This window comes from Polypterus senegalus, chromosome 10, assembly GCF_016835505.1.
Source record: "Polypterus senegalus isolate Bchr_013 chromosome 10, ASM1683550v1, whole genome shotgun sequence".
NCBI classification, from domain to species: domain Eukaryota; kingdom Metazoa; phylum Chordata; class Cladistia; order Polypteriformes; family Polypteridae; genus Polypterus; species Polypterus senegalus.
The window spans coordinates 127597612-127622147 of NC_053163.1; the positions used below are offsets into that span (position 1 = coordinate 127597612).

Below are 24536 nucleotides of genomic sequence, written 5' to 3' on the forward strand. Positions count from 1 at the left end.
AAGTTAAGTAGACCCCCGAGAAGGCGCAGTTCAGTGTTTGCGGACTCGGTCGTTTGCGGATTTTTCCTTAGAACCTAACTATTAATTGTTAGCGGAAAGTGCAAATATCCTCTGCAATTTTTATAGCTTTTTCTGTGGCAATACTGTGCTGTAGAGAGAACAGGGAGCAACCGCTGAGGGAAACACGGTTTGGGATGGTGAAAGTAGCCAATCTGAGAACGCTATTCATTTCTCCTTGCTGCTGATTGACTGCTGCGCTGTGACGCGTCTCCAGCTGAGTGTCCTCGTGTTTTCCATTTTGTTATTGTACTCATTTTCTTATTCTTAAACACACAAGATGTTACCAAAACGCCCTGCACCTTCTAAGGCTTCTGGCACTGAGCCCAAGCGCCAGAAGAAGTTTAAAACACTTCAGGAGAAGGTTGAACTACTGGATTTGCTCCGGGAACTAAAAAGTTATGCTGCAGTAGCACGCCACTATAGAATTAATGAAAGCACTGCACACTACATAAAGAAGAATAGGGCAGCGATCCGGAGTACCGTATCTGTAAGTTTCTGTGATAGTGCCAAAAAGGTAATGACCGTAAGGAATAAAAATATCATCAGGATGGAATCACCATGAAGAAACGATGACAGCAACTTCCCATCACAATGTTCCTGAAACCTATAAAGAAAAGCCAGCACGAAACCCCACCAGAAGACCACCCGACTAAAGATACGACTCCTCCTGAAGTGCCTGAAGAGGCGCCACCACCCGAGGAGTTTTAAATCCTCTGCATCGTACTGCACAGCTACTTCATCATCATCGATATCATTCATCTTTGGTGAGTACCCGTACATTTTACTGTATTTTAATTAAATGAAATTATTATGTATTTACTTATAACAAAGAAAACAACAGCGCATACCAAAGTAAACGCGCTTGCATGAACCACAGTACGTATAACAGTAACATCGGTATTTTACATTCTAGCACCGCGGGAGACATAGCAGTACAGTACTGTACAGCAGACGGTTTACCTTTACATTCTGTTTTTTAGGTAATGTAGTAAGCTGAGTTTGCAATGAAATTGAAGTGCTTTGGGGGCATATTTAGGGTTTAAACTATAAAAATAGTAATTTAAAAGGCATTTTTTAACCACATCCAAAAGTCACGGTTTTTTGCAAATCGCGGGTGCTCTGGGAACATGACCCCATGAATTTTGGGTGTGTACTGTAATGCTTGGACAATATTATACTGCAGAAAGATGTAAATTCCAGTGTTAATGGCAAGAAAACGGTAATTAACACATGAAATGTGACAAAACATTATTACCGTTAGAAGTGTAGGCCTTTCATTTAGAGAACTCAAAAGTGTCAGTGAGTCCAGTGGTGTCCTACAGAATCCAAAGGCAATTGGGAACTGGAAGGAACCCCGATAGGAAGAGATCAGCAAGACAATGACCCAAAACATACCTCCAGGCTATGTCACAACTACATTAATACGCTTCAAAACATGAACTGGACAGCACAGTCTCCAGACTGGACAGAACGGTGAAAGGAAAGTAACCTACAAGTGCAACACATTTGTGGGAACTTCTGCAACAGGATTGAGAAGATCATTCTGTCCAATATTTGATTTCTGTTAATGAAAGTATGCCATGTGCATTTGGCTGTTATATCAGAAAAGATGGCTACTTTGATGAATCACATCAGTGTTTTATTTGTTTTGTGCATTGATTTCATGAAACATTAAGACATTAAACTGTGTGCATTTCCTTAAAAACTGAGGTGCTCTTAAGCTTTTGACCAGTAGTGTGTATATACTAAAACTATAAAATTCAGCACAGTTAAAACTAAATTCGGGTGTTTAATATTTAGAACTCCTTGCACATGCAGTTCAGAATTCAGACGCTCGCTACTCCCCAGGGCTGGAAGAGTCCTCTCTTAGGTTGGCACAACTGCGTACTGATTTGGAGGCCTCAGGCTCACGGCCAGCCTCTCCACGCGAGGACTTGAAATGGTCAGATATGGAACTCTAACCAAAAACAAGTGCTTTACATTGTGACTTCTGTTCAACTACATTATTTGACGCAGCTTTATCCTAATGTTTCAGTTAACAGTGTCTTATCAGAATGTTTTTGCACTCGTTAGTACTAAAGGGGTTGTTTCTCTTGTAATGTCTTGAGACTAAAAACCTGAATAAGCAACTACTGTTTCAAATGTACTGTTGAAAAAATGAACACGAGAAAGAGACAAAGTACATACAAGTGTAAAGAAAAACGTCAGGGCATCAGGACTGCGCATCCATCCCCAAATGTGGACAAGTGGGTGGTTGGGTGAGCACTCAGTTACTACCACCAGCACAAGTGTTGGATTCATGTTCTCTCCACGTTTACTGGTTATTCTACTGGTATTACTGGTGTCCACTACATGTACAATATTGTTATTATAGAATCAGTAAATTGTGAAATGGACCAAAATGACAGCCTCGTTCTAAACTGAGTACCACAGATTACATTCTGTGGCCCAGTTCATTCTGCATCATCATGCTTAACCCACATGCAGTTTTTCCCCAGCTTGGTCCACTATCATTGATTAGGGGTTCGTTCAGTACAATGGTTGGTCCTCTTTGATATCCGCAGTTTTGACTACGCGTATGAAGTTTTACATCCCCATTGCATGCTGGGAAATGCTGCTTTACTGATGTCGCGATATCATGCATGTGGATACCTATTGATCAGCTGGGCACCTGATTGAAGGTGTAAAAAGCTTTTTAATTTCTCTTCTAGGAAAAGTTATTTTTTATAGGATATCATCATTTTGTCCCCTGCTTGGGCATAGGAACGTGTCTGAATTACTGAAGAAACAATTGCTTCCATTTTGAACACTACATAAATGTTTGAATTTGGCGCAACTTTCAGCGGAGTTTGTTTATATGTCAGCCAGAGATTTTATTATAGGAATCTCTGACATAAAAGTATATTATAAAGCACTAGAGAGCTAGGAGTCTTTATTACTTTTATTTGGCATATTATTACATATTATTGGACTGATGCCTTCATCCAAGGCGACTGACTTAAGATCTGAGATGCAATTGGTTACATCTCTCTTGCTTCTTCAGTTGGAGCCCAGGCAGTTGAAGTGACTTGCTCCTGGTCATACAGTGTCAGTAACCACAGCCTTAACCACTACAGCAAACTGCCGGTCTTAAAGGGATATGCCTTTATCAATACCGTAGAACTGTTCACACACACACGTACACATATAGACACATATATTCATACATACGCACAAATTATTTTAACTTCTCAAGCGCAGCAAGGTTAATGACTTGCTTATGTTCACTCAGTAAGGCAGGAACTGAATTAGTGACCTTGTGGTTTAAAGTCCAGTGCCGTAGGCACTACAACTACACCATAATGGCTGCCTGTATTTTTTAGTATTGTAGATATATCTGTTCAGTAAGTGTTTGTCTTTCAGTTGGATTATACAATCTGAGATGGTAAAATTCAATTTACTTCTTTATGATATAGCACGCTGGAAAAATCGGTTCAATAAATACCAAAAAATGGAGTCTCTACAATCTTTGCACAAATGATTAATTTACAAATCTTGGTAGCCTATACGAGGCTATTGTTTTTTTAATCAAATTCCTTCATAAACACAATCCATCAACCCACATACAAGTTTTTTGTGGATATGTGGTTGACTATACAAATTCAAGTTTTCTTGACGTCATTTATTAATTTTAATGTACAAGTACAATGAGAAACATATGGCTAACTTTTTTTGTTTTCATGTACAGTACTTTGCATTGTTAACCTATTTTTAACCATAATCAAATCTGCCTGGAAGTTTATCCAGTAAGGACAAGCAATGATGCGGTGAAACAGTAATTTCACCACCTCTTACTCTGATCCCAATACCCCGCAACCCAACTTCAGCATGGCTTTTGACACCCCAATGCAGACCCAGCTTACTTTTCTTGAGTTTAATTTACCATGTGTACGTGAAGCCATGTTATTTAGTGGTACATAACTGGACAAGGGTCTGTGTTTCATCTTTTTCATGTGGACTGTATACGAAGTCAATGCCTTACCCTTCTGACAGCATCTTTTTTATGCGCTCTTTTTCAGAAGACAACTCAATGTCGGCACTTTGGCTACGGTACAGCTTGTCCTCCATAGGGCCATTGATGCAGAGCGGATGGACAGGAGGAGACTGCAGATCTTCTGAATAGTCCTTAAATATCCAGGCACCCCATTTAAAAAAAAAAAAACATGAAAATGCCCCATAAGAAAGATGTATAACTGTTTTCTATAATAAAAAGGTGGAATGATTTATAGTCCGCCATAAGCACTTGGGAAACTCATATTATTTATTCCTATCAAAAAACTGTCATCTGGGCAACATTACATCCTTGCTAATGCTATAATTTGTGTCAACAACTGTGCAAGAACCTTTGTAACATAAGCACAAAGAAGAACACCCACCAGTAACTGTGTTGGTAAAGACTACTGTGTGTATCGTCACCCATTTTCTTGGCTTTGTTGCTTATTTCCCACTTTGTGCAGAAAGGTTCTTCCCACACGTAAAATCTATATATATAATTCACTAAGGCAAGACACCCATGGAAAGCACGCCGGAAGGGGTTTGGATTCACTAAGTCGCCGACAAGACAGACACCTATGGCGCACGCAGGAAGGAGCCACGCCCACCAACTCCAAGAAGTAAGCAGTCTTTAAAAACCAAGTTTTCGGTTACGACGCACGACCGCGTGCACCATAGCAAACTGTTTTACACGCTACATACAGCAATTCGCATCCGCGACAAACAAGCGTCTTCTTAGATGCTCCTGCAGGAACACAGAAAGTCTACGCGAGTCACAGGTGCATCTGGACTGTGCAAAGACGACAACGACTCAAGTGACGAGTTGGAGGTGGGCACATGAGCGATGGCGGTCCGCCAGTTTTCGGTCACGGACAATTGTGTGTTGGTTCGTTCCGTGCATTGTTACAATGTTGCTTTTCTTGCTGATTTATTACATTACCGATTTTTCAAATGTTAATTTTCTCCCTGTGCTTAAAAATCATCAAAAAACCGGCCTAATTATGCAGTGTATGGTACGCCGCGGGTTGGCTAGTATCCTATAAATATTTAAGGCCCAAACCAAAAGTTGATGAGCACAAAACAGCAAGTGCTTACAGACACACAAGCAAATGACAAAAACAGCAACAAATGCAAAAACAAAGGAATGGAAAAATGCCAATTAATTACTTCACCAACATTACAAATGAAGCAAAAGGCACCTACATAGTGACTGGCAACTCACAACAACCAACAGTCTTGACAAGTATAATGGCAATGATCTTGATATGGCACCGGTGCACTATGAGCTATGAGTGCCTCTATCATACACTACACATGTGTCTGAAGTGTCAATGTAGAGATACCACACATTTCTTCCATGACAAAGGTCTTCAACTGGTGCTTTGATGATGATGGTGGTGGTGGTGGTGGTGGTGGTGGTGCAAAACATTGTCTGGGGCACTCTCCATAATCTTCCATAAGTGCCAGAGGGTGCTAAGAAATGGCAATTCATCCGTGGTATATGGGTGTACGCTTACATCAGGCTCCCCAAACATTCAACTAGCTATTTGCATCCCATGGATGGAAATCTTGTCATCTGGAAAGATTCCGCTACCATAAAAAAAAACACAACACACACTCTTCACCACAGCACAAAAGTGCTCATTAAAAAGTGCTTGGAGTTTCCTGGCATTCACAGTGTACTCCAAGGCCTCCGAGTAATTAATCTAGAAATACGCACCCACACCATAACAGAGAACTTCACGGTGTGGAATAGGCGCTCAGGCCTGTAGACTTTTTTTTGGTGTGCACCACTCATCTCGCTTGTTGAGAACAAGGTACAAGGTATAAAACACCTCATCTGACCAACTACAGAGTCCATTTTTGTAAAGCCATCCATGAATTGTTCTTCATGTTGACATATGCAATTATATAATCCAGAGCTGCTTATTTGTTTTTCCCTTCATCTCCCATGAATGCGTAGACATCTTATTTTGTGTTTGCACAACTGTCCACAGTTGTCTTTAGCTGATGATGACTTCCCTTCCAATTTCTATTCCCACATAATCTTATCCACTGTTTCACATGAAGCATCAGCAAATTTAGCCATCATTGTTACTAAAGATCCTGCCAAACATATACCAATAATCGTACCTCTCTCAAATCCACCGAGATTTCTTCAAGTCATTTTAGCCCACATAATGAGCCGATAGGTGTCCCTAAGCATTTTTACACATGAACATAAGGCTGCATTTCAAAGACTCCAGCAGAGGAGAAGTTGGTGCTTTTAAGAAAACCTCTGCTCATTTGTTTGCTTTATTTTGCCAGTACTATAAAATTAATAGAGCACCAGTCCGTTGTAAGGATCTCACTTACACACACACATCAGGACAAACCAATCAACCGCTCACATACATCTGTGGTTATGTGGGTGGAAAAACCTACACAGACAACATCTAAGTGAGGGATAAAAACCTAACAGGAAATATCAAGGGTGACAGTGTTAAAGAATTGTGCCACCATGCCACCCACCTATCTATATTAATTTAGCATCAGAATCATAACATCCTCAAACCTTCTTCATCCAATTTAAAATCACAGGAGCCTAGAACCTGTTCCAGCAACATTAGGCACAAGCCAAGAAAAAAAACATGACATGACTCTAGTCGACTGCAGGACCCACACACACTCAAGGCCAACTAGAAATCATTCATAGATCTAGCTTTCACATCTCTAGGACTGACATGCCTTGAGAACAATAGAAGACAAGGTGGTCTTCAAAGACAACATTAGAATTCAGAATTACTCATCCTACCTCATCTCAGCTCCCAAAGAGTGGCCCAAAACTATGCTAGACAATACACAAAATGAGAGACTTTATGGAAAAGAATGGTGGACTTATTGTTTGACAGCAGCAGAGAATGTTAATTTGTGATAACAGAGTGTAAATAGTACATAAAAGTGTAACTTTAATTCCTGTACTTTTAATTTTCATTTTATACACACAAACCATACAAGTCAACTTCATAAACATAAAGAAATGAATACAGCAGAAAATGAAAGACTTCAATGTGAATCATACACAGCCATAAAATGGGTTACTCATTAGGACAGGCGCAGGCTTCAGTTCAGTTGGACCCCTGGGTCTGGTACCACCGCACACTTCAAAAGGCACTCTCAAGTGATCACAGATCAAACAAGGCAGACATATTTAAGCAGATAATAACTGATGGAGGAGTAGGGCTTAAAAGGCCAACAGTAAAATCGCTCTCACAAGCATATCACACACTGCAGCTCCATTCGTGAAGCAGCGCTGCACCTTGTGGACCTGAAACTGACCAATATGCAGATTTAAATAAGCAAAATAGCCACAACCGTCATATTGGCCAAACAGCTCTGCACAGAAGCACACCAGCAACCTGACGTGCACAAGGGAGTAGTTCTTAATTGAGGATACTGCTGGTTGACTCTGTCCTCAAAGTAAAGCGATCAGGCTTGCAGGGTGTTAAAAAATTTTTTAAGTCTGATCTATTAATACAAGCACTGGTTAAACAAAACAAGTTTTAATTTCCATCATAACCCATGTGAACACTACACTTGTTAAAACATTCATAAAGGTTTTCAATGTCACTGAAAACATTTTGTCTTGCTTGTGCAGCCACGGTTCGGTTTTCTTTGCTGTGTTCCATCAGTGGGAAAGATGTTGAAACTCGGCAAGGAGGTTTTTGTTTAGAATTTGCACCAAGAGGGACAGTAAAGAAGCTCCTTTTTTGGGATTCTTCAATTGTCTAGGATAAATGAAGGACAATTTACCCTTCAGCAACGACTCCCGGAAGAGAAAATATGGAATTGTGAAATGTGGTAATCCCCCCAGACTAAAAACGTAAAGATTAGTACAAGCTCAAAGTCAAGCAAAAACATTCAAAAGGAGTCTGTAATTTACTGCAGTGTATGTTCTTAGCAGTGGGGCACCCTAACCTGGACTACTAACCTTTGTCTTAACTGGTATTCCAGAGAGCACTCTTCAAACTTTGGGTGAGAGAGAGAGGTATCCCCAAAGTGCAGAACACCTAACTTTGTGTCGTTGTACAGGGGGCAAACATACAAGTTCTCCTGTAAACATGGAGGTTCTAGAACCCATGCTAATTTAATGGACATGCTACATGACATCCTTGCCACAACTTATTAAAATGCTGGACAAATTCAGTGATGTTCAGGAAGAGCATTGATGGACTGGCAAAGAATAAATCTGCTTATTTGGTTCTGCAATAATGGACAAAGTTACAACACCACCTTGTAAACGCATTTACACAGAACACCAGTGTCATCAAGACGAAGACTAGATCATTTTTACAATAAGGAATAGTTATTATTGTTTCTAATGCCCTACTCAAATCATGTATTACTTTTACCCAATAAACTTATTTGAGGCTAAAAGTGCAACTAAATCAAAAGTCAGGAAACAAATGGAAAGGGCCAAGATATTAGATAACATTAGATATTAGAAAACACTTGTCTTATTAGACAATTACACGATAAACTACCAGATTGTGTGTCTAACTCAAAAGCAGCTTCTGGTTGGATGTCAAAACATTTCTAAAAACATAAACCACACTCTCTGGTAAATGAAGCAAGCGAAGAACAGAATAAATATACAACATGAAGATTAATGAAAAACAAAAATCCTAACAACAAACAGGCAAAGAAGTGGAGATCTCAAAGCGCTCAGATGTAGTGTGTGTGCGCAAGACAGAGAAAGAGGCAAGGATGAGGTGAACAAGCCTAAATTATATATATTCAGAGTTCATGTATAAATAATGGGCCATTAGTCCAGCATGGTATTTTAGGATGAGCAGAAAAAAAGTATTAAAAAGAAAAAAAAAAAAGGCATCTACCAGATAAAAAGTATAGAAAGGCAAAAAGGAAATTAACCCAATGACAACAGAGAAATGTCAGCTACTGTTATATTTCATATCAAGCTAAATGCACATTGCCCTCCTTCACTGGGGGAGTTGCCCTCAAGTTATACTGCACTAGCACTAAATATTCTGTAACAATCTAGACCAAAAAAAAAAAAATCAATGGCTCTGCTAAACTCTTAACACCCTGGGGAGAAGAGATCAATAAGCTCCTCACTTGCACTTCAAGTGCTGAAAAGCCATCAAGTGGCAGACAATTCACCACTAACCTGTGACAGCTGAAGTTGTAGAAAGTCATCCAGAAGACATCAGAGCAGGTGAAAAAAGTAAAAAAGAAGAAGAGAAGAAGAATATGTAAAATGTTTGTCTGCTTTGATTACTTGCAAAATTATGCTGTAAGCCTTGGTCACCACCTAACCATTCTATTCATTAATTTACAAAACCCACTTAATCTAAAGTTTGGAGTTCTAGGGCCTCATGTATAAACAGTGCATACATACAAAAATGCTGCATACACCCACTTCCACCCACACATCAACATGTATAAAAACTAAACTTGCCGTAATGCTGCACACATTTTCATGGCAGCCTTGGACCATGCGTATGCACATTTCTAACTGGTTTTGTAAATGGGCAGCACCCAGCATCAAAGCAGTGCTACGGTTTCTGTGTATTTCTTTTTTAGATTTGCTTCCATGACATGAGTTTTACCAAGTACACAGAAATTAATTGCATAATGTTTACAAATTTAAATCACTTGATTTTCACAAATCTGTAACCATATAATGGTGCACAGAATGGCCAAACTATTCCAACTACCATAGCTGCTTTAGCATTGTTAGAAGACATTGCAAATGGAAGACTTAGAAGAGAGCGCATATTTAGAGATCATGCTGATTTTCTGTCCCATGATGATGACTGGCTTCTAAGTTGATTTAGATTCCCAACAGCTTACCTCTTGGAGCTGTATGTTGAACTGGGGCCTGCTTTACAATGGCAGACTTTGAGGAATTGTGCTCTATCTGCTCCTTTGCAAGTTCTGTCCACCCTTGAGATTTCAGCCTCAGGAGCTTTTCAACGTGAACTGGTTGACCGATTTGGTATTTCTCTTTCATCATTGAATTATGCCATGCCAGCTGTATGGGATGGGATTACTCACTAGTCAACCAGATATATAAGATTTCCTAACACTGTGGTAGAATGGCCAAACATCAAAGTACATCTTTCTGCAATGTCCAATTTTCCAAATGTAATCGGAGCTATCAACAGTATGCACTTTGCTATAAAGGCGCCTTCAGAAAATGAATTTGCTTATGTAAATAGAAAGCATTTCCACGCTATTAATGTGAAAATTCATCTCACTAATGTTGTGGTGAGATATGCAAGTGTCTTGCCAATAACTGCAGCAGCTCGCTACTCAAACTATGTCAACCCCAGAATTCTACCTCCTCCAGTGGTGTTGACACTCAAACAGTGGGGTGCAACTCGCCTTTTCATGCCGACTTTGATAGTTTTTTTTTATTTTGGTCACCGTGTGACTTTTGAGTGCTTCAGCCACACTGTACTACTCCATCAATTTTCTTTTGTTGCTTATACCATTGCTTAAGCCACAAAATGGTACGGTTTTCCTTGCCACCACTTTGCTCAGTGGGACCTCCATTTTGAATTCATTTGGATTCTCTTTTGTTTTTACATGTGCTTTTGCCATTGTCTTTTAACAAAACACTGAACAGAAAGGGATATTCATATCGATTTGCATATTCAAATATGTAAAATTCTGGGAGGAGTCAAGGTGGGACTGAAGGCTTGCGAATGTGCATGAAAATTCACATTGATTGGGATTTATAAAGTGAAAGTGCATAGAACTTTGCTTACACACAGTTTTAGGCATCTGAATTGTTTTGGGCATACACACATTTCTAGTTTTTTTTCATATACTTTTTTATTGTGAATTCCATGCAAGGTGTTATACATGAGGCCCCTTATTCTCTATCTCCCACCCCCCATAAAAGGAAAGCACTTGTCCAAAAGAACTCTGGTCAGACCAATGCCTACCTTGATTCAACCTGAAACAGGATCAAATCAAATAAGTGAGGAGACTGGATAAGGACATGAATGAGAAAGTTCATACCAGCTAAGTAAACCACCCAATCTAGTCTGAAGCCATCTTTCTTATTATTCATTTTTATTGAATAAAGCGTCCTTCCACATATAATGCAGATCACTTGTCAAAACAAAAAAATAAATCATTTATTTAGGATCGTGCTGAGCAACACAGTGCAAGTAGGGATTAAACATGTGACCTTACAGACTTCAATCCAAACCCTTGGTTAGCCAAATGCTTCAATGGAACTGTCCTAAAGCTTGACTGTAACACCCTTGGCAGCACATGTTCATTTAGCCTTTGGGTGTATAGTTAATGACCTTCCTCCTCAAAAGTCTGTCAGTTGACTCCTTATAAACAAAAACTACTGTGTTGTTCTCCTGACATTACTTCTTTTCTTCTTTTGCATTATTGAACCCAATGCCTTTGCCTTTGAAAACTCTTTTCTCAATATTTTTATTATAAATTGTAAAGTACAAAATAAATACTGACTTGGGACTGCGTTTTGGGGGGTTAGTTATAACTTCAAATTGTACAGCTCCATCCCCAAATAATCTCACCTGAGGGGCAGCAATATTCAAAGCTGGATTGGTCAGCTCAATTTTATCTTGGGACTTTTCCCGAGCCAGCCGGGCTGCCTCCTTCACTTCCTTGAACCGTTCCGAGAACTGTGAAGAAGCAGATAAGCTTGTTCGTTACACACATACCAAGATCAATAGCATCAAGCATCACCTAGCTCACACCACCTCATCTACCTGATGCAGCTGCTGCTCAGATGCAAAACCCAAGCCATATACCGTGTTTGCCCTGCTGTCCGCCCACTGGCCAAACTTCTGTGATGTCTTTGTGAATGTCATGTTGGGAGTAACTGTGCTATTGATGATTGCCTAGAAGCAAAGAATAAAGGTGATATAAGTGAAGGGGCTAGGTTAGGACAATGGTACTGGACTCGTTCATGAGGACATCAAATATCAGCACTCAGTAACAGGAAAAACTGTAAAATGAATATAATGCCGAGTAAAAGGTAATAATTTAACTATTTCAATTTCATACAGAATTTTTTGATTGCTGAACTAAAGCAGAACAGCCTGATAAAAAAAAAAAATCAAAGCATTTTCAGTGTACTGTGCAACTCATCTAACCAGTAACGGCTCAAGTGCCCATTATGATAAATATTCCAGCAGTAACTGGAAAAGCAGAACATTAAACTCCACATTGGTTTGTTTAGCTGCAAACCATCTATTTATCCAGTACATCCCCCAAAAAATACCAATAAGGCGGGCAGAACAAAGTGCACTATGGGCCCCATGGGCCGTTTATTATTTATGGGCTCAGCTGTGAGAGACGCACACATGACCAAGTTTCTGCCCGAGTGGTTAAACTGATTTAACTGAGCTGCAGATAACAAGAGAAGCTGGATGTCATGGGAAGCATGAAAATGAAAACCAATCAGAGTTGCAGAACCTCTTAATCTACAGTGAAGCTGTTTCTGCACACATTTATGCGAATGAGGTAGTTTGGTAAAGAGAGATCCTATAAATTACTCCCCAACCACTACCACCATTCCCCTTATCAACTCTCCATTTCCATAAATACATTACTCACCTTTGTTCCACCAACGCTGATAATGCGGTACACATTCCGTGTGGCATCATAAAAAAATGAGACAGTGACAGCATGCTTACTGGCTGGAATCCAATTCCTTTTAGTTGTCGGGTCAATCTGGAAGACATGTGCTCTGGTACTATATATCGGCTGCTCCCTAAGGAGAAAATATATAAATAAAAGTTAGACAACGTTTCCAGAATTAAGCTGGTGCCTGTTCTCCCTGGAGTGGGAGAGTCTAGTAAAGACGGGTTTAGTAAATAGGTTTTCAGATCTCAAAACTATGGTACGTTTGCCTATAATATTCTGTACTGGCTAGCCATAATGCATGATTGTGATTCTTAAAGTAATCTTTTGTTTTTGTATTGTACAGTGTTTGCTCCAGAATGGAGTGTGTGACCCAGCTCAGATAAAACCAAGTGAAAAAGTAACACAACACTAAAAATAAACAGAAATGACTTGTATTTCAAAAGACTGAGCTACGAGTTCACCGTTTCCACAAGTACCAAAAAAGGCAGTAAGGTCAGTTTGTTGATCACTTCAGAAACATTATCACACAGCTCACAAAATAAAATTCTATTAGGATTTACCCCGGGTTGTGGAAGAGACCACTCTTTAAATATTATCCTCCCCTACTTTGTCTCATTTACCATTGTTCTACTTTTCAGTTGTCCCTAGATTGTTCACAGCTATTTTAATGGTTTAATGCATGCAGATAATGAGGTGTGACAGGTAAAGTGTGAGATAATGGATAGCTCAAGATAAGGTATAGCCACTTAACGCACATATGATCCAGATAGAATTCTCTTGCAGCTTTCTGGATATTTCAGTTTATTAACTGCAAGAGTTATCAAAATCACAACTGGACTTCACAACCTTGTGGTCCACCCAGAATTCTGTTAGAACATCTTGAATAGGACGGTTACATCAGAAAGTTGTTTTTCTTTGGGAAACAATCTAAACAAACCGGTTATACAAAGAAAAAAATGCTCCATACCAAAGCCCCAGAGGTATAGAAATTACAAAAGAGGTTGGGGGGAGGGGGTAGCTGTGGAGTCTACTCAATGTAGTGTCAATGTGTTTAAGGCAAGAGTACATCTGAATAAAAATAATGGAACTTTCTTACATTTGCTTAAACCATTTTGAAGGCCTGAGAGACTGGAGTCTATCACGGGAGTATTACGTACAAGGCAAATATAAACCCTGTACAAGATGCATTATCCACTACACAGCACACAAATACAGGGCAAATTTAGAGTCGTTAATTAACCCAACACCCATGTCTGTGTGACTGGTGAAGACCCCTACCCAGACTCTGGGATGTCATGCAAATCCTTTATAGAAAATCCTGTATGGTTTTTGAACCCAGGAAGAAAAGTTCTCTGATAAATGCATTCCAAGATAACAGTAAAAAAGTCTAAATTATAGCGGGAATTATTTTCCAGATATATTTCCTATCTTTCTCATGACCATTGTTTGAAAAGTAGTAAATCTCCCAAGGCCTTTTCACACTAGCATGCGGTCAGCATTCCAAGTTGTCTGAAAATGGCAACAAAGATTAGAAGGGTATCTGTCTGGGTTAATAGGAGTAAAAAGCAGAGCTGAAGCATGTGGAGAAGATTGGCGAGACATAAACCATGCAGTGTTTAACACAAATGGACATTTCACAGAAATGGAAGTGAAACTACATCATTTTCTTAAACAAGAATTGCTAGTAATATACCAAGTAGACTTTTTGCAAAGCTTGTAACAGGAGTCTTCAAGTTCTTCTTTTATACAGAAAGGTAGCTTGTTCAATCCCCACTGACTCACAACATGACCCATGAGAAGTCATTTAATCTGCCTACTGTCCAGCTGTATCTGTCATTGTAGAGTGCTTCAGAATGCTGCACAATATAAAAACATGGATTTTTTTTTTTTTTTGAAAATTTCACTTAATTTGTGAAGGATATGTTCCATGTATGGGAGTTGTGCACCTTTTTGGGAAAAAAAAAAAAAACTGAACTCCTGCAAATTGGGACTAAAATGCAACTTAATAAAATGAGCTCCTTCCCAGTCCATCTCTTATTCCGCCCACACAAATCACATTAACAAACTTTCTTACTTTCACCTCCGTAACGTATCCCGTGTTTGCTCTTTCCTCTCCTTTTCTAATGCTGAGAAACTTGTCCATGCTTTTATCACATCCCGCATCAATTATTGTAACTCGCTGCTGGCAGGTGCCCCTTCTAATCTTATATCACAGCTCCAGCTTATTCAAAACTCAGCAGCAAGAGTCCTTACTCGAACCAGCAGCAGCGAGCATATAACACCCATCTTACTCCATCTTCACTGGCTCCCTGTGTCTTACAGAATCGAATATAAAATCCTACTAATAACCTAGAAAGCCTTAAATAACCTCACGCCAAACTACATTAGTGACCTTCTCCATCACTATGTGCCTGTCTGCCCACGAAGGTTCTCTGATTCTGGCAATCTTGTTGTGCTCCACACTAATCTACACTCCATGGGTGACAGGGCCTTCGGCTGTATAGCGCCCAGACTCTGGAATGACCTACCGAAATGAATCAGGTCAGCTGACTCCATGAATTCTTTTAAAAAACAACGCAAAACTCATCTGTTCAGGAAGGCTTTTAGCTCTACTTGACTATTACCCTTCTCTCAGTTTACCTCTCTGTCAAGATGCTCATGTAACCTGTACAGTATGTGTGTGTGTGCTAGACCATCAATTATGTTATCTGTTAGGCTTTTCTCTGAGTTTACTGTCTTACTCTTCTTTATTTATTTGGTTTGTACAATGCTATATACAGTATACCCTGCCGTTCTTTCTTATATTCTGTAAGTGTCTTGAGCATGGGAGAGGCGCTATATAAATAAAATGAATTATTATTATTACTATTATTATTGTGCAGTAGGATCTTCTCACATGAACATAGCTGAACAGGGTGTGTGTGTACACAGACAGTTTATATATATGAAACTATTTAAAGAATTTCTATAAAAATTCTAATTTAAAATGTTCTAACGCAAGTCACAGAATTTTCACAAAACATAGTGTGTAATGATACACCATCCCAGCATGAAAAAGAAGCAAATCACTTCCTCCGGTTAGAAATGGCCCTGTGAAAATCAGCTTTATTAAGTGGGTCAATAAAATCAGATAAGGTTTAAGTGTGAATTAGAAAAGCCCTTATAAAAGCAAATGAAGAAAAAATAATCCCAACTGTAATCATCACAGTCCAAGTCTGCTTTTCAAGTAAGGTTACTGTCATTAGAATAAGTTCTGACCAGATGGAATTTAAATGTACCATCAATGAACTAAATTAAAATAAAAATTAAAGTTACTGTTTGAGAAAGCACAGATACAGAGTCTAGTCCCTGTATTGACTATGCACACTCTTATATTTGATAGGACTTTTTAAAATCTTTCTCCCAAATCCTAAGTACAAGTTAGGTTAACTTGTAAATTTAAACAGGCCTTGTGCAAATGCGAGCTTAGATGGGATGCGCTAGTCCTCCATCCAGGACAGATTCTTGCTATGCGGCCAATGCTGCCAGGATGGACTTTGGCTATTGACAACCCTAAACTGGATTCATAAGGTATATGGGAGCTTTGGTCCAACAAAGACCACTCCATGAACAAGACATACATATATATGCCATAGGTATAAAAAAAAGGATTTGAAGGCCTCCCTTACACTCAAAGGCAATTTTCACCCGTGAAGAAAACATTGAACAAAAGTGTTGTGGATGAAGAATAAAGAAGATGAAACCACTGCTACCTAAATATAGGTTTAACTATTTGTAAAAATTTGCAAAAGATCACTTAGATAATAAAGGTGGTTAACAGGAGAAGCTTGTTGAAAAAGATCAGGGGTTCAAGAAGAAGCATTTTGTTTACAAAAAAAAAAAAATACCCACAACTTGCCAAGATTATTCATTCTGGTTTGCCCCAGCAAATACACCCCCCACTGGTCAGGAGAAGATTAATAAACTATGGGGCACAAACTATGATAACATTTTAAAACATAGAAGTAACTCAACAATAGACTGGCAATAGAAAAACATATTTCATATTTTGAAAAAGCTCCATCATTTTGAATTTAACTCTGGTATAATAAGAAGCACTACAATTTGAAGCAAGCAGATCACAAAAGAATGCCAAAAATGTTAATGAGTTTACATGGCTGGGGTAAAAAGTATGAGCTAAAATGATTCCAAGTTAATACCCACCACTGCTCACATGGTAGAGAAAATGTTGACTGTGACCTCAGTGAAAACAACTGCTGAACTTATTATTTTTTTTGATAATATAGTGACAGCAAATGTTCCGTTTGTAGATTTAATGATTTAATTAATTTAAACATCAATACATTTTTGATCCAATTTTGCTCATTCCAGTGTCCTTCCCGGCACTGCTGTAAACCAAACCTGAGTTGGGATGCCTACCAATCACATGCACAAGTGACCTATTTAAAATCACCAATTAAATTTTTAGGCACATTTTTGGAGAGCTTAGTATCAAGATACAAATCAATGAAGACACACAGAGATCTTCCAAACTCTGCACAGAAAGTACGAGGCTAAGAACTGAACAAAGGTGTCCAGTGCTGTGACACAAGTTTATTGCCTTGCATAAAGCCATGGGGAAAAAAAAAATAACATTTTTGTGTGGTTTATTCAGTTTCTCTTTATGCATTATTAGGACTTAAAACAATTTATCACATACCATGTTAAGTTAAATTAAAATCATGATTAACACAGATTATTCTAAAGGGTTCTCGAACATTTTTTCCCACCTTCATTAAATTTCTCATTCAATGGACAATTATAGCAAGAACAAAATACAGTTTGTAGCCACAACATGTCAGGATAAAAGACAAAGCATGAAGCACTTACGTGCGGTGGGTTTCAGGTGGTTTTTAAAACCAAGTTATCTTCTGCACAGTATGTTCAAATTCAGAGTTTCCAAATTAAAAATAAATGTTTTATTTTCACTTCACTCTATTCACCTCTGTCAAAAACAGAATCATTTACTGCTTTAATAAGGGTAAAGACCAATGCATGTACATTTCCTGAAAACACCTTTAACACATCTAATCATCTTTGTGCACAACTTACCCTCTTTTAGGACCACATAAAACATAACATAAAATAAAGACCTTAGAAGCACCCTATCAGGAGTGAAATTGAAAGATGAAGCGAAATGACAGGGCCACAGTGAATGCCATGTCTAAATCAGGGATAATATCTGCAGCCCACAGGGATGCGACTCGACCCACTTTCAATGCCTTTTTACATTTCAGTGTCATATTAATTTCAAGCACTGCTAAAGGTAGATAAGTTTTTTTTCTCTCGTTTTTTGACACCCACATTTACTACAGCAGAAGTGTAGAAACCACTTCATGTTCAATCAATCATATTTACTGTCAACAGTGTATATTATATATATGCACACATATATACACACAATAAATAAGAACATGCTAACTCCACCTAAACAGCACTTAGGTGGAGATCTGTATTGAAGCTACTGGAGCTTAGAGACCACAATACTAGCTACTTTGTTATCATGCCACCGTGAATATAGGACAATCTACCGGATTTATCGTTTTCAGTATTCTTTACACAGAAAGCTACCATAGACATAGAGGACTGCAATTTAATAATACATGTTGCCTGCATTAAATCTTGCTGAACGGCTACTACCCAGCACATAGGACTATCAGACCAGTATTCATCTCCTGACAGCCCAAGTACAGAACATAGCTGAAGGGGTTGATACTGAGCAGACGTACAAAACAGAATTTTGTGGCTGTGAAAGATACACAGCTAGGTTTAGGGGGTGCACTTACAAGAATCTTTAATAGGGCAGTCTCTGAATGCCTAGGCGAGAGTGCAGCACCCACTGCTTTGCCTACTGGCTTACAAGAGCTCACAGATGCAAAAAATGGTACATATACAGTTATTTCATAACAAAACGTAACAGTCTCAAAGCCACTTAGTCCCATCTAACACACGTCTACCAGAATGTGGGCAGAAAAGCAGAGTATTCACAGAAAGATACTGACAGATACAAGGAGAAAGTACAAACTCTACCTAGACAACTGCAAACTGAGAGGAATTTCCACCCGAGCTGATCAGTCCATGAGTCCATCAGTATGAAACATTGTGTCACCAAGATGTCTATAATTATTTATTCTGATATTCGCAAAAATAAAAAACTGATCTTACTGACATATTAATCTCAAAATGCAGCACTTTCTGTGGTCATGGCAGAAAAAAAAATGCCTAAAACCTAGAGTACATTTGACCCTCTACATAATTTCCCAAAGGGCAAAGTTGGCAGAGGATTGTGGCATATTAAATAAAATAAAGCACATCCCACAATTATAAGAGCAAAGCTTTTACAACTAAATGCTAGTTTACATAGCCAGGAGACTGGAAGGGAATGTCACACCATCAAATGGAATAAAACAGTCGTTAGGCTTCACAGTAAGAACATGTCCTCCATGGAAGTCTACAAGATTCCTCAAAGGCACTCCATGGTGCTAGGTAAACCCAACCAGGTATAAATTCTGGCAATAGATAGTAGACAACCCACACATGCCAAGACTAAGTGACCTTTGTGGAAGAAATACATTGAAAATATATAAAGTAAAGAAATTTTGTCCTTAACTAGAACCACTTAGAGTCAGATATCAGACATGAGGAAGCCTGTTCACTGCGTCTTTAATTTCTCTTCGTGAAGAGGGAGCACTCCATCACGTCAGTCTGCCAAGGGACAGACCCTAAGCAGAGGATGCCACAGAACGATCACAGAGCAAAGACAGAGAGACACATTTATAGACAACTGGATGTGCACAGCAGAGCAGGGCTGAATTAATGCTTACACAACATCTGGCATTTACTTGTTGTTGATTTGTTCATGAACACCTAAATCTCTCCATTATAAAAGAAAATCTTGGAAGGAGACGAGCAAAGTGAGCAGGGGCAAAGCCCCCCTAGTATACTTAAAAGTCTCATTCTGGTTTATTCTTGTCCTTCTCAAGCACTTGAAGTTCAGCTTTTACCGTTTTATAGTATTCCTGCTTACGTGACAATTGCCAAGACAGCCTGCCACTCTCCCTTCTCCACCACCTAAAAACCTCCTTGCTTAAACAACTGAAAACTATATTTACTAACCCTTTATGCTGCTTCAAAGATAGAAGCCTTATTTTAATATGGATTCATACCAGAACACTTCATACATAATGACTATATTACCCCTAAATGACTATGTGACCCCTAAGTATTATTTTTTCATACCTTCCATTCAAGAGAAAGTGAGGCCCAAGAAAACTGACAGAAAACTAGGGAAACCATTACAGGCCGACAGGTTCCTGCTACCTAAGAGTAAGAGTAAAAGACAGATAAAGAACAGAACATAGTGGGGCACAGGAACATCACAGTCCACCACAGGGTAGGCTTAACTGTTGAACCTATCGTTTTAAAGGGCCACCCTGGACCCAAAAGTGATTTAGGAGCTGGCCTGAAAGAACCAAAAATGTTTATTGACAACATAAAAGAAGGAAAAATATACAGAGAGAGAGAAGCACTGGGAGGGAGAGTTTTGATACAACTGGAATATGCATCTTCGTTGGATACACTGTCAGTAATAGCCGGGCTGAGTACAGCATGTATGGTTTTGCCATTTCTGTGCTCTTCTTTGGTTTGTCTCCACCTTGTAATCAGGTTTTAATTGTTAAGACTTTTTTCTCAGACTGGCATAAAGTATAATATGAAGGTTCAACTAGACTCATAATCACAAGATGGAGCAGTTCAACTTGATGAGCTTTCCTGGGACAGCATTAAAGAAAAACCACATTTTGATTCTTGTTTACTTATTTGACTGATGCCTTCGTCCAATGCATCTTACAATATTTTAGATACAATTGGTTACATTTCTTTTGGTTTTCAAAATGGAGAACAGGTGAACAGACTTGCTCATGGTCAAGCTGTGTCAGAAGCAAGATTTGAACTCACAATCTTAGACTGAACTCCAAAGCCTTAACCACTATGCCACACTACCTGACTAAAGCAGCTAATGTAGAAAAAATGAGTCTTGCCTATTTAGCAATAGCAAATAATTTTCATTTGCTCTCAGGTTAAATCAGCCAACTCAGATATTTAAATGGAATGAAGTGAGACCTTCCAATTAGGCCATAAACTTCAGATGTGATTGTTATCTGAAAAAGACTTCTTTCCAGCTCCAGTTCACCAGCCACCCCAGTACCCTCAACAGGATTGAACAGGTATATGACGGTTCTGCTAAAACAAGAATATAGTAATCACCACAAGTTTCCTTCTTATCAAAAATGAGCTCCAGTAAAACCTAATTCCATTTAACCAGATGAACCCAAGACTTGAGGTTCAGAGCCAGTGAAGTTTCGGTGGCACACATCAGGCATACAGTGCTCAGTTCAGGCATTGGCAAGTTCCACACACCGCACACTACATCTCACCCACCCTCCCTTTCTTATCACAGCCTCCTACCTGATTGCATTGATCTCACACAGCAGGCAACTACTATGTGGATTACATGAAAAAATCATGAGTGTGTCAGACAATAAAGACAAAGGTGACTGTTAACCAACTCTTTTTTTCGAACATTGAGGACCTTGTCCTGAGGTAATTGTAATGAATCACTGTGCATTTTATACAGCATCCTCAACAGTGGTTTGTGCCATCAAGTGCTTTCTGTAGCACAGAAAAACAAAATAAAGCAGTCCCGAGCCGGAAAGCAAGATTTACCTCATCCCAATAATACCCATATACCGTACCTCTCTCTGTGTAGTGGATACATCTTCACAGGCAGGACAGAACTCTGAGTATGAAAAAAAGAAAATAGTCAGCAAGGCTCAGTAATCCAGAGATAAGCAGAACTAACTCACAAAGAACTCACAGAAATGTCAGTATAGGAGAAACCATTGATAAAACATACAGGAAAGCAATACTGACAGGTAAGAGATAAGCAAAGCATACATATGATAGGTGAGACCAATGGTCAGCAAATAAGCAACAGAAGGAGACTACAAACGATGCAGTAAGTCAGAGTCAAGTGAATGAAATGGACAACAGATAAACAGCTGAGGTGTAAAGGTGTGAATGTGAGATTGACAGGTGACAAGGACTTCCCACAGCAAATGAGCTAGCAGAACATAAGACAGACAGGTTGCCAGTGACTGACACAAATATTGTACATCTATAAGAGAAGAAGCAAATGTGACTAAGAGCCGAGTATAAAAGTGAGTCACAGAGACTGACCAAATGGAAGAAACAAGACAAAGAGTAGCAAGTGATATGTCCTTATCAAGACAGTCACAGAGTGAGAACAAGACTGGCTAAATAAATAACAGTAAGGCAGCCAGAGAGTGAGTAAGTAAGCGATTGTGAAACATCAAGAGTGCAAGTGAACAGGCATTATCAAGAAAAGAAAAATAAGTGTGTGCATGACAGGCAGGGAATTAAGGCATGAATCAAAATGAAAGACAGGTAAAATGAGCAAAAGCATTACAATACTAGAATATATAAGTGACAAGATGACAGACAAAATAATGACGCTCAGATAGCCCATAAATGAGATGTAAGCAAAATTGGCGAAATGAACATGAGCATTACAGTAAATCCGTAACAATAAAACAGGTGCAAATGATTTGGACTGTTATAGCTCAACCCTGAGAAACTGTGTTAGACAGCAAGACTGCAAAACATTATCAATGTGGCGATGTGGGATGGGCAATATGAGCAAAAGCAGGACAGCCCAAGAGTGTACATGTGTGAAAGAAAGCAAGACGGGTAAGTTGAGCAACAACACAACAAATCATAAAAGTGTGATATTTCAAGAACAAACTGTGGAAGATAAGCAAAAAATGAGAGCCTGAGAGTGTTCATGCAAAGCTAAACAGAAAAAAAAGTATCAAAAGGGTGACGATAATAATTACAAAATGAGGGTGACTGCCTAAGATTTCACATGCCAAAAGTGATTCAGTGGGTGAGAAAAGCAAGACAAAAATGTGCAAGTGTTAGATGACAACAGAATTAAGAGGTAGGAAGCCAAAAAGTGAACGAAAGCCAGCTGACTAGCGAGCGAGACTGGCAAAACAACTCAAGACATACCCCGAGAGTGAGTAAGCAAAAGTAAAAACGGACAAAATACAAACAAGAAGGAAACACGAGTTTTAAATAACTCGAGATCAAAATGAGAGCTGAGTTGACGGACAGAAGCAGAGTGTGGCATAATCAGGGTAGAATGAGATCAGGCAGGGGTGGGATTGCGAATGCAAGCGAGGCAGCCAAGGGAGCAGAAGTGTGAAAGTGAACCTGGTTAAAACCAAATAAATCCACAATGAATAAAACGCAAAAAACTGACACCGAATGTGGCTGTCAAAAAGTGAACGAGAGAAACACAAACACACACAAGAGAGACTTGCCAAAATATACACGAGCGCAACAGACCAAGTGAGTAATTCGGGATGGAAGATTGAGACTGGCAGGCAGGGAGTATGCGAAGGGAGTAAGACAACAACTGTGAAAGTGCATGCAATGACAACGCTCTACCAACTCCGGACACAACGACTCCGAGGGAACCCGAAACAAAGTGATTCTAACGACACCAACTGACGACGCTCCGGTCAGTCAGGACGCACACATCGTCACCCTGCGAATTACCGGCAACCCCTTAAAACTCCGCGAGGCTCTCGAAGCCAGCACTTACGGGACACGAGCTTGAACGCGAAACTTTATTTGTACCTCGCGAGTCTGCGGACTCCCCTCCCGCACCTCACCCCATTGCGTGCCTCTTGTCTCCTGTGGACTCGATGGGCACTTTTCTCGGCTCCTTTGTCTGCGATGCGCGCGTCCTGCTCGGATTCTGCTGTTGTCTGTATGCCTGCCTGCCCTCCGTCGCTCGCTCGCTCGCTCTCTCTCCCCAATCTCCCTTTCTCGTGCGCGCGCTTCTCCCCCTCCCCCCGCCGTTTCTTCCTCTTCCTTTGGAAATCCTTGCGTCGAGAGTCTCGAGACTAAAAAGAGGCCGCGCGCGTCTGCCTGACCCAAATCTGCCCACCAATATCATAGAAAGAACACTTTTTACACCTGATCCGTACTTAGAGTATATTGACGGTAATGGACCTGTCCCGGGCACATCAGAAATTTCGTGCATGAACTGGAATCCAACTTAACTGGAATGTTGCTGGTTTCAAACTCTGTGCCTTGGCTGTAGATTCTGAATGAAGTAGGCTGACATGGCACCGAACCACGCAACAAGTTATGCCGTGGGAGCCTGGCAGAAATTATCTAGTTTACTTAAGCCTAGTCTCCCAAATGAAGTCATACCAGCTTGAACACCCTAGTTTTAATTACACCTAGGAGTATGAGCCAGAGCTAGCAGAACGCTTGACATTACATGGGCTTGCCAGATCAGGGCTTCGGAAAACCTGAATAAATAAAATTAATGTACACTGTGGTAATCCCCATAATGCCAGTAACAGATGGTTTATCTGCAGCTGAAGTCATCAGACAGCTCCATTATAGAATGTAAAATGTTATATTTGACAGCATCTTGGGTTGTTAGTGTGATTTTATTCTCTGAACTATAAACTGGACTAGCATGCTGTTCTCTGACCTGTAGTCTGTTAAGTCCCTTTCAGGTCGTGTCCTGTGTTGTTTTGCTGTGTGATGTTTTATAGGATAAAGTGATTTGATCTTTTTAATGATTTATTACAGGATGTTAAGCACTATTCAGTGACCTACTACTGAGGAATTGATCATGGAATCTGATATTACTCTTAATATACTGT

General features: G+C 39.5%; 1 protein-coding gene across 7 annotated transcripts in view; it reads right to left on the minus strand.

The window, feature by feature from the left end:
- Positions 1–23677, minus strand: part of LOC120537554 (homer protein homolog 3-like) — a 30413-nt gene extending 6736 nt beyond the window's left edge. Inside the window, exons 1-7 of one of the 7 annotated variants that reach the window (XM_039766579.1) lie at positions 23538–23677; positions 21522–21565; positions 12700–12856; positions 11850–11981; positions 11655–11762; positions 9260–9268; positions 4082–4224 (exon numbers count right to left, since the gene is read on the minus strand). In XM_039766579.1, the coding sequence (XP_039622513.1) occupies positions 4082–4224; positions 9260–9268; positions 11655–11762; positions 11850–11981; positions 12700–12856; positions 21522–21544 (572 nt within the window). In that variant the 5' untranslated portion in view covers positions 21545–21565; positions 23538–23677. The other 6 variants (XM_039766576.1, XM_039766578.1, XM_039766577.1 and 3 more) reach the window with 6 other exon arrangements.
- Between the last annotated feature and the right edge of the window lie 859 nt (positions 23678–24536).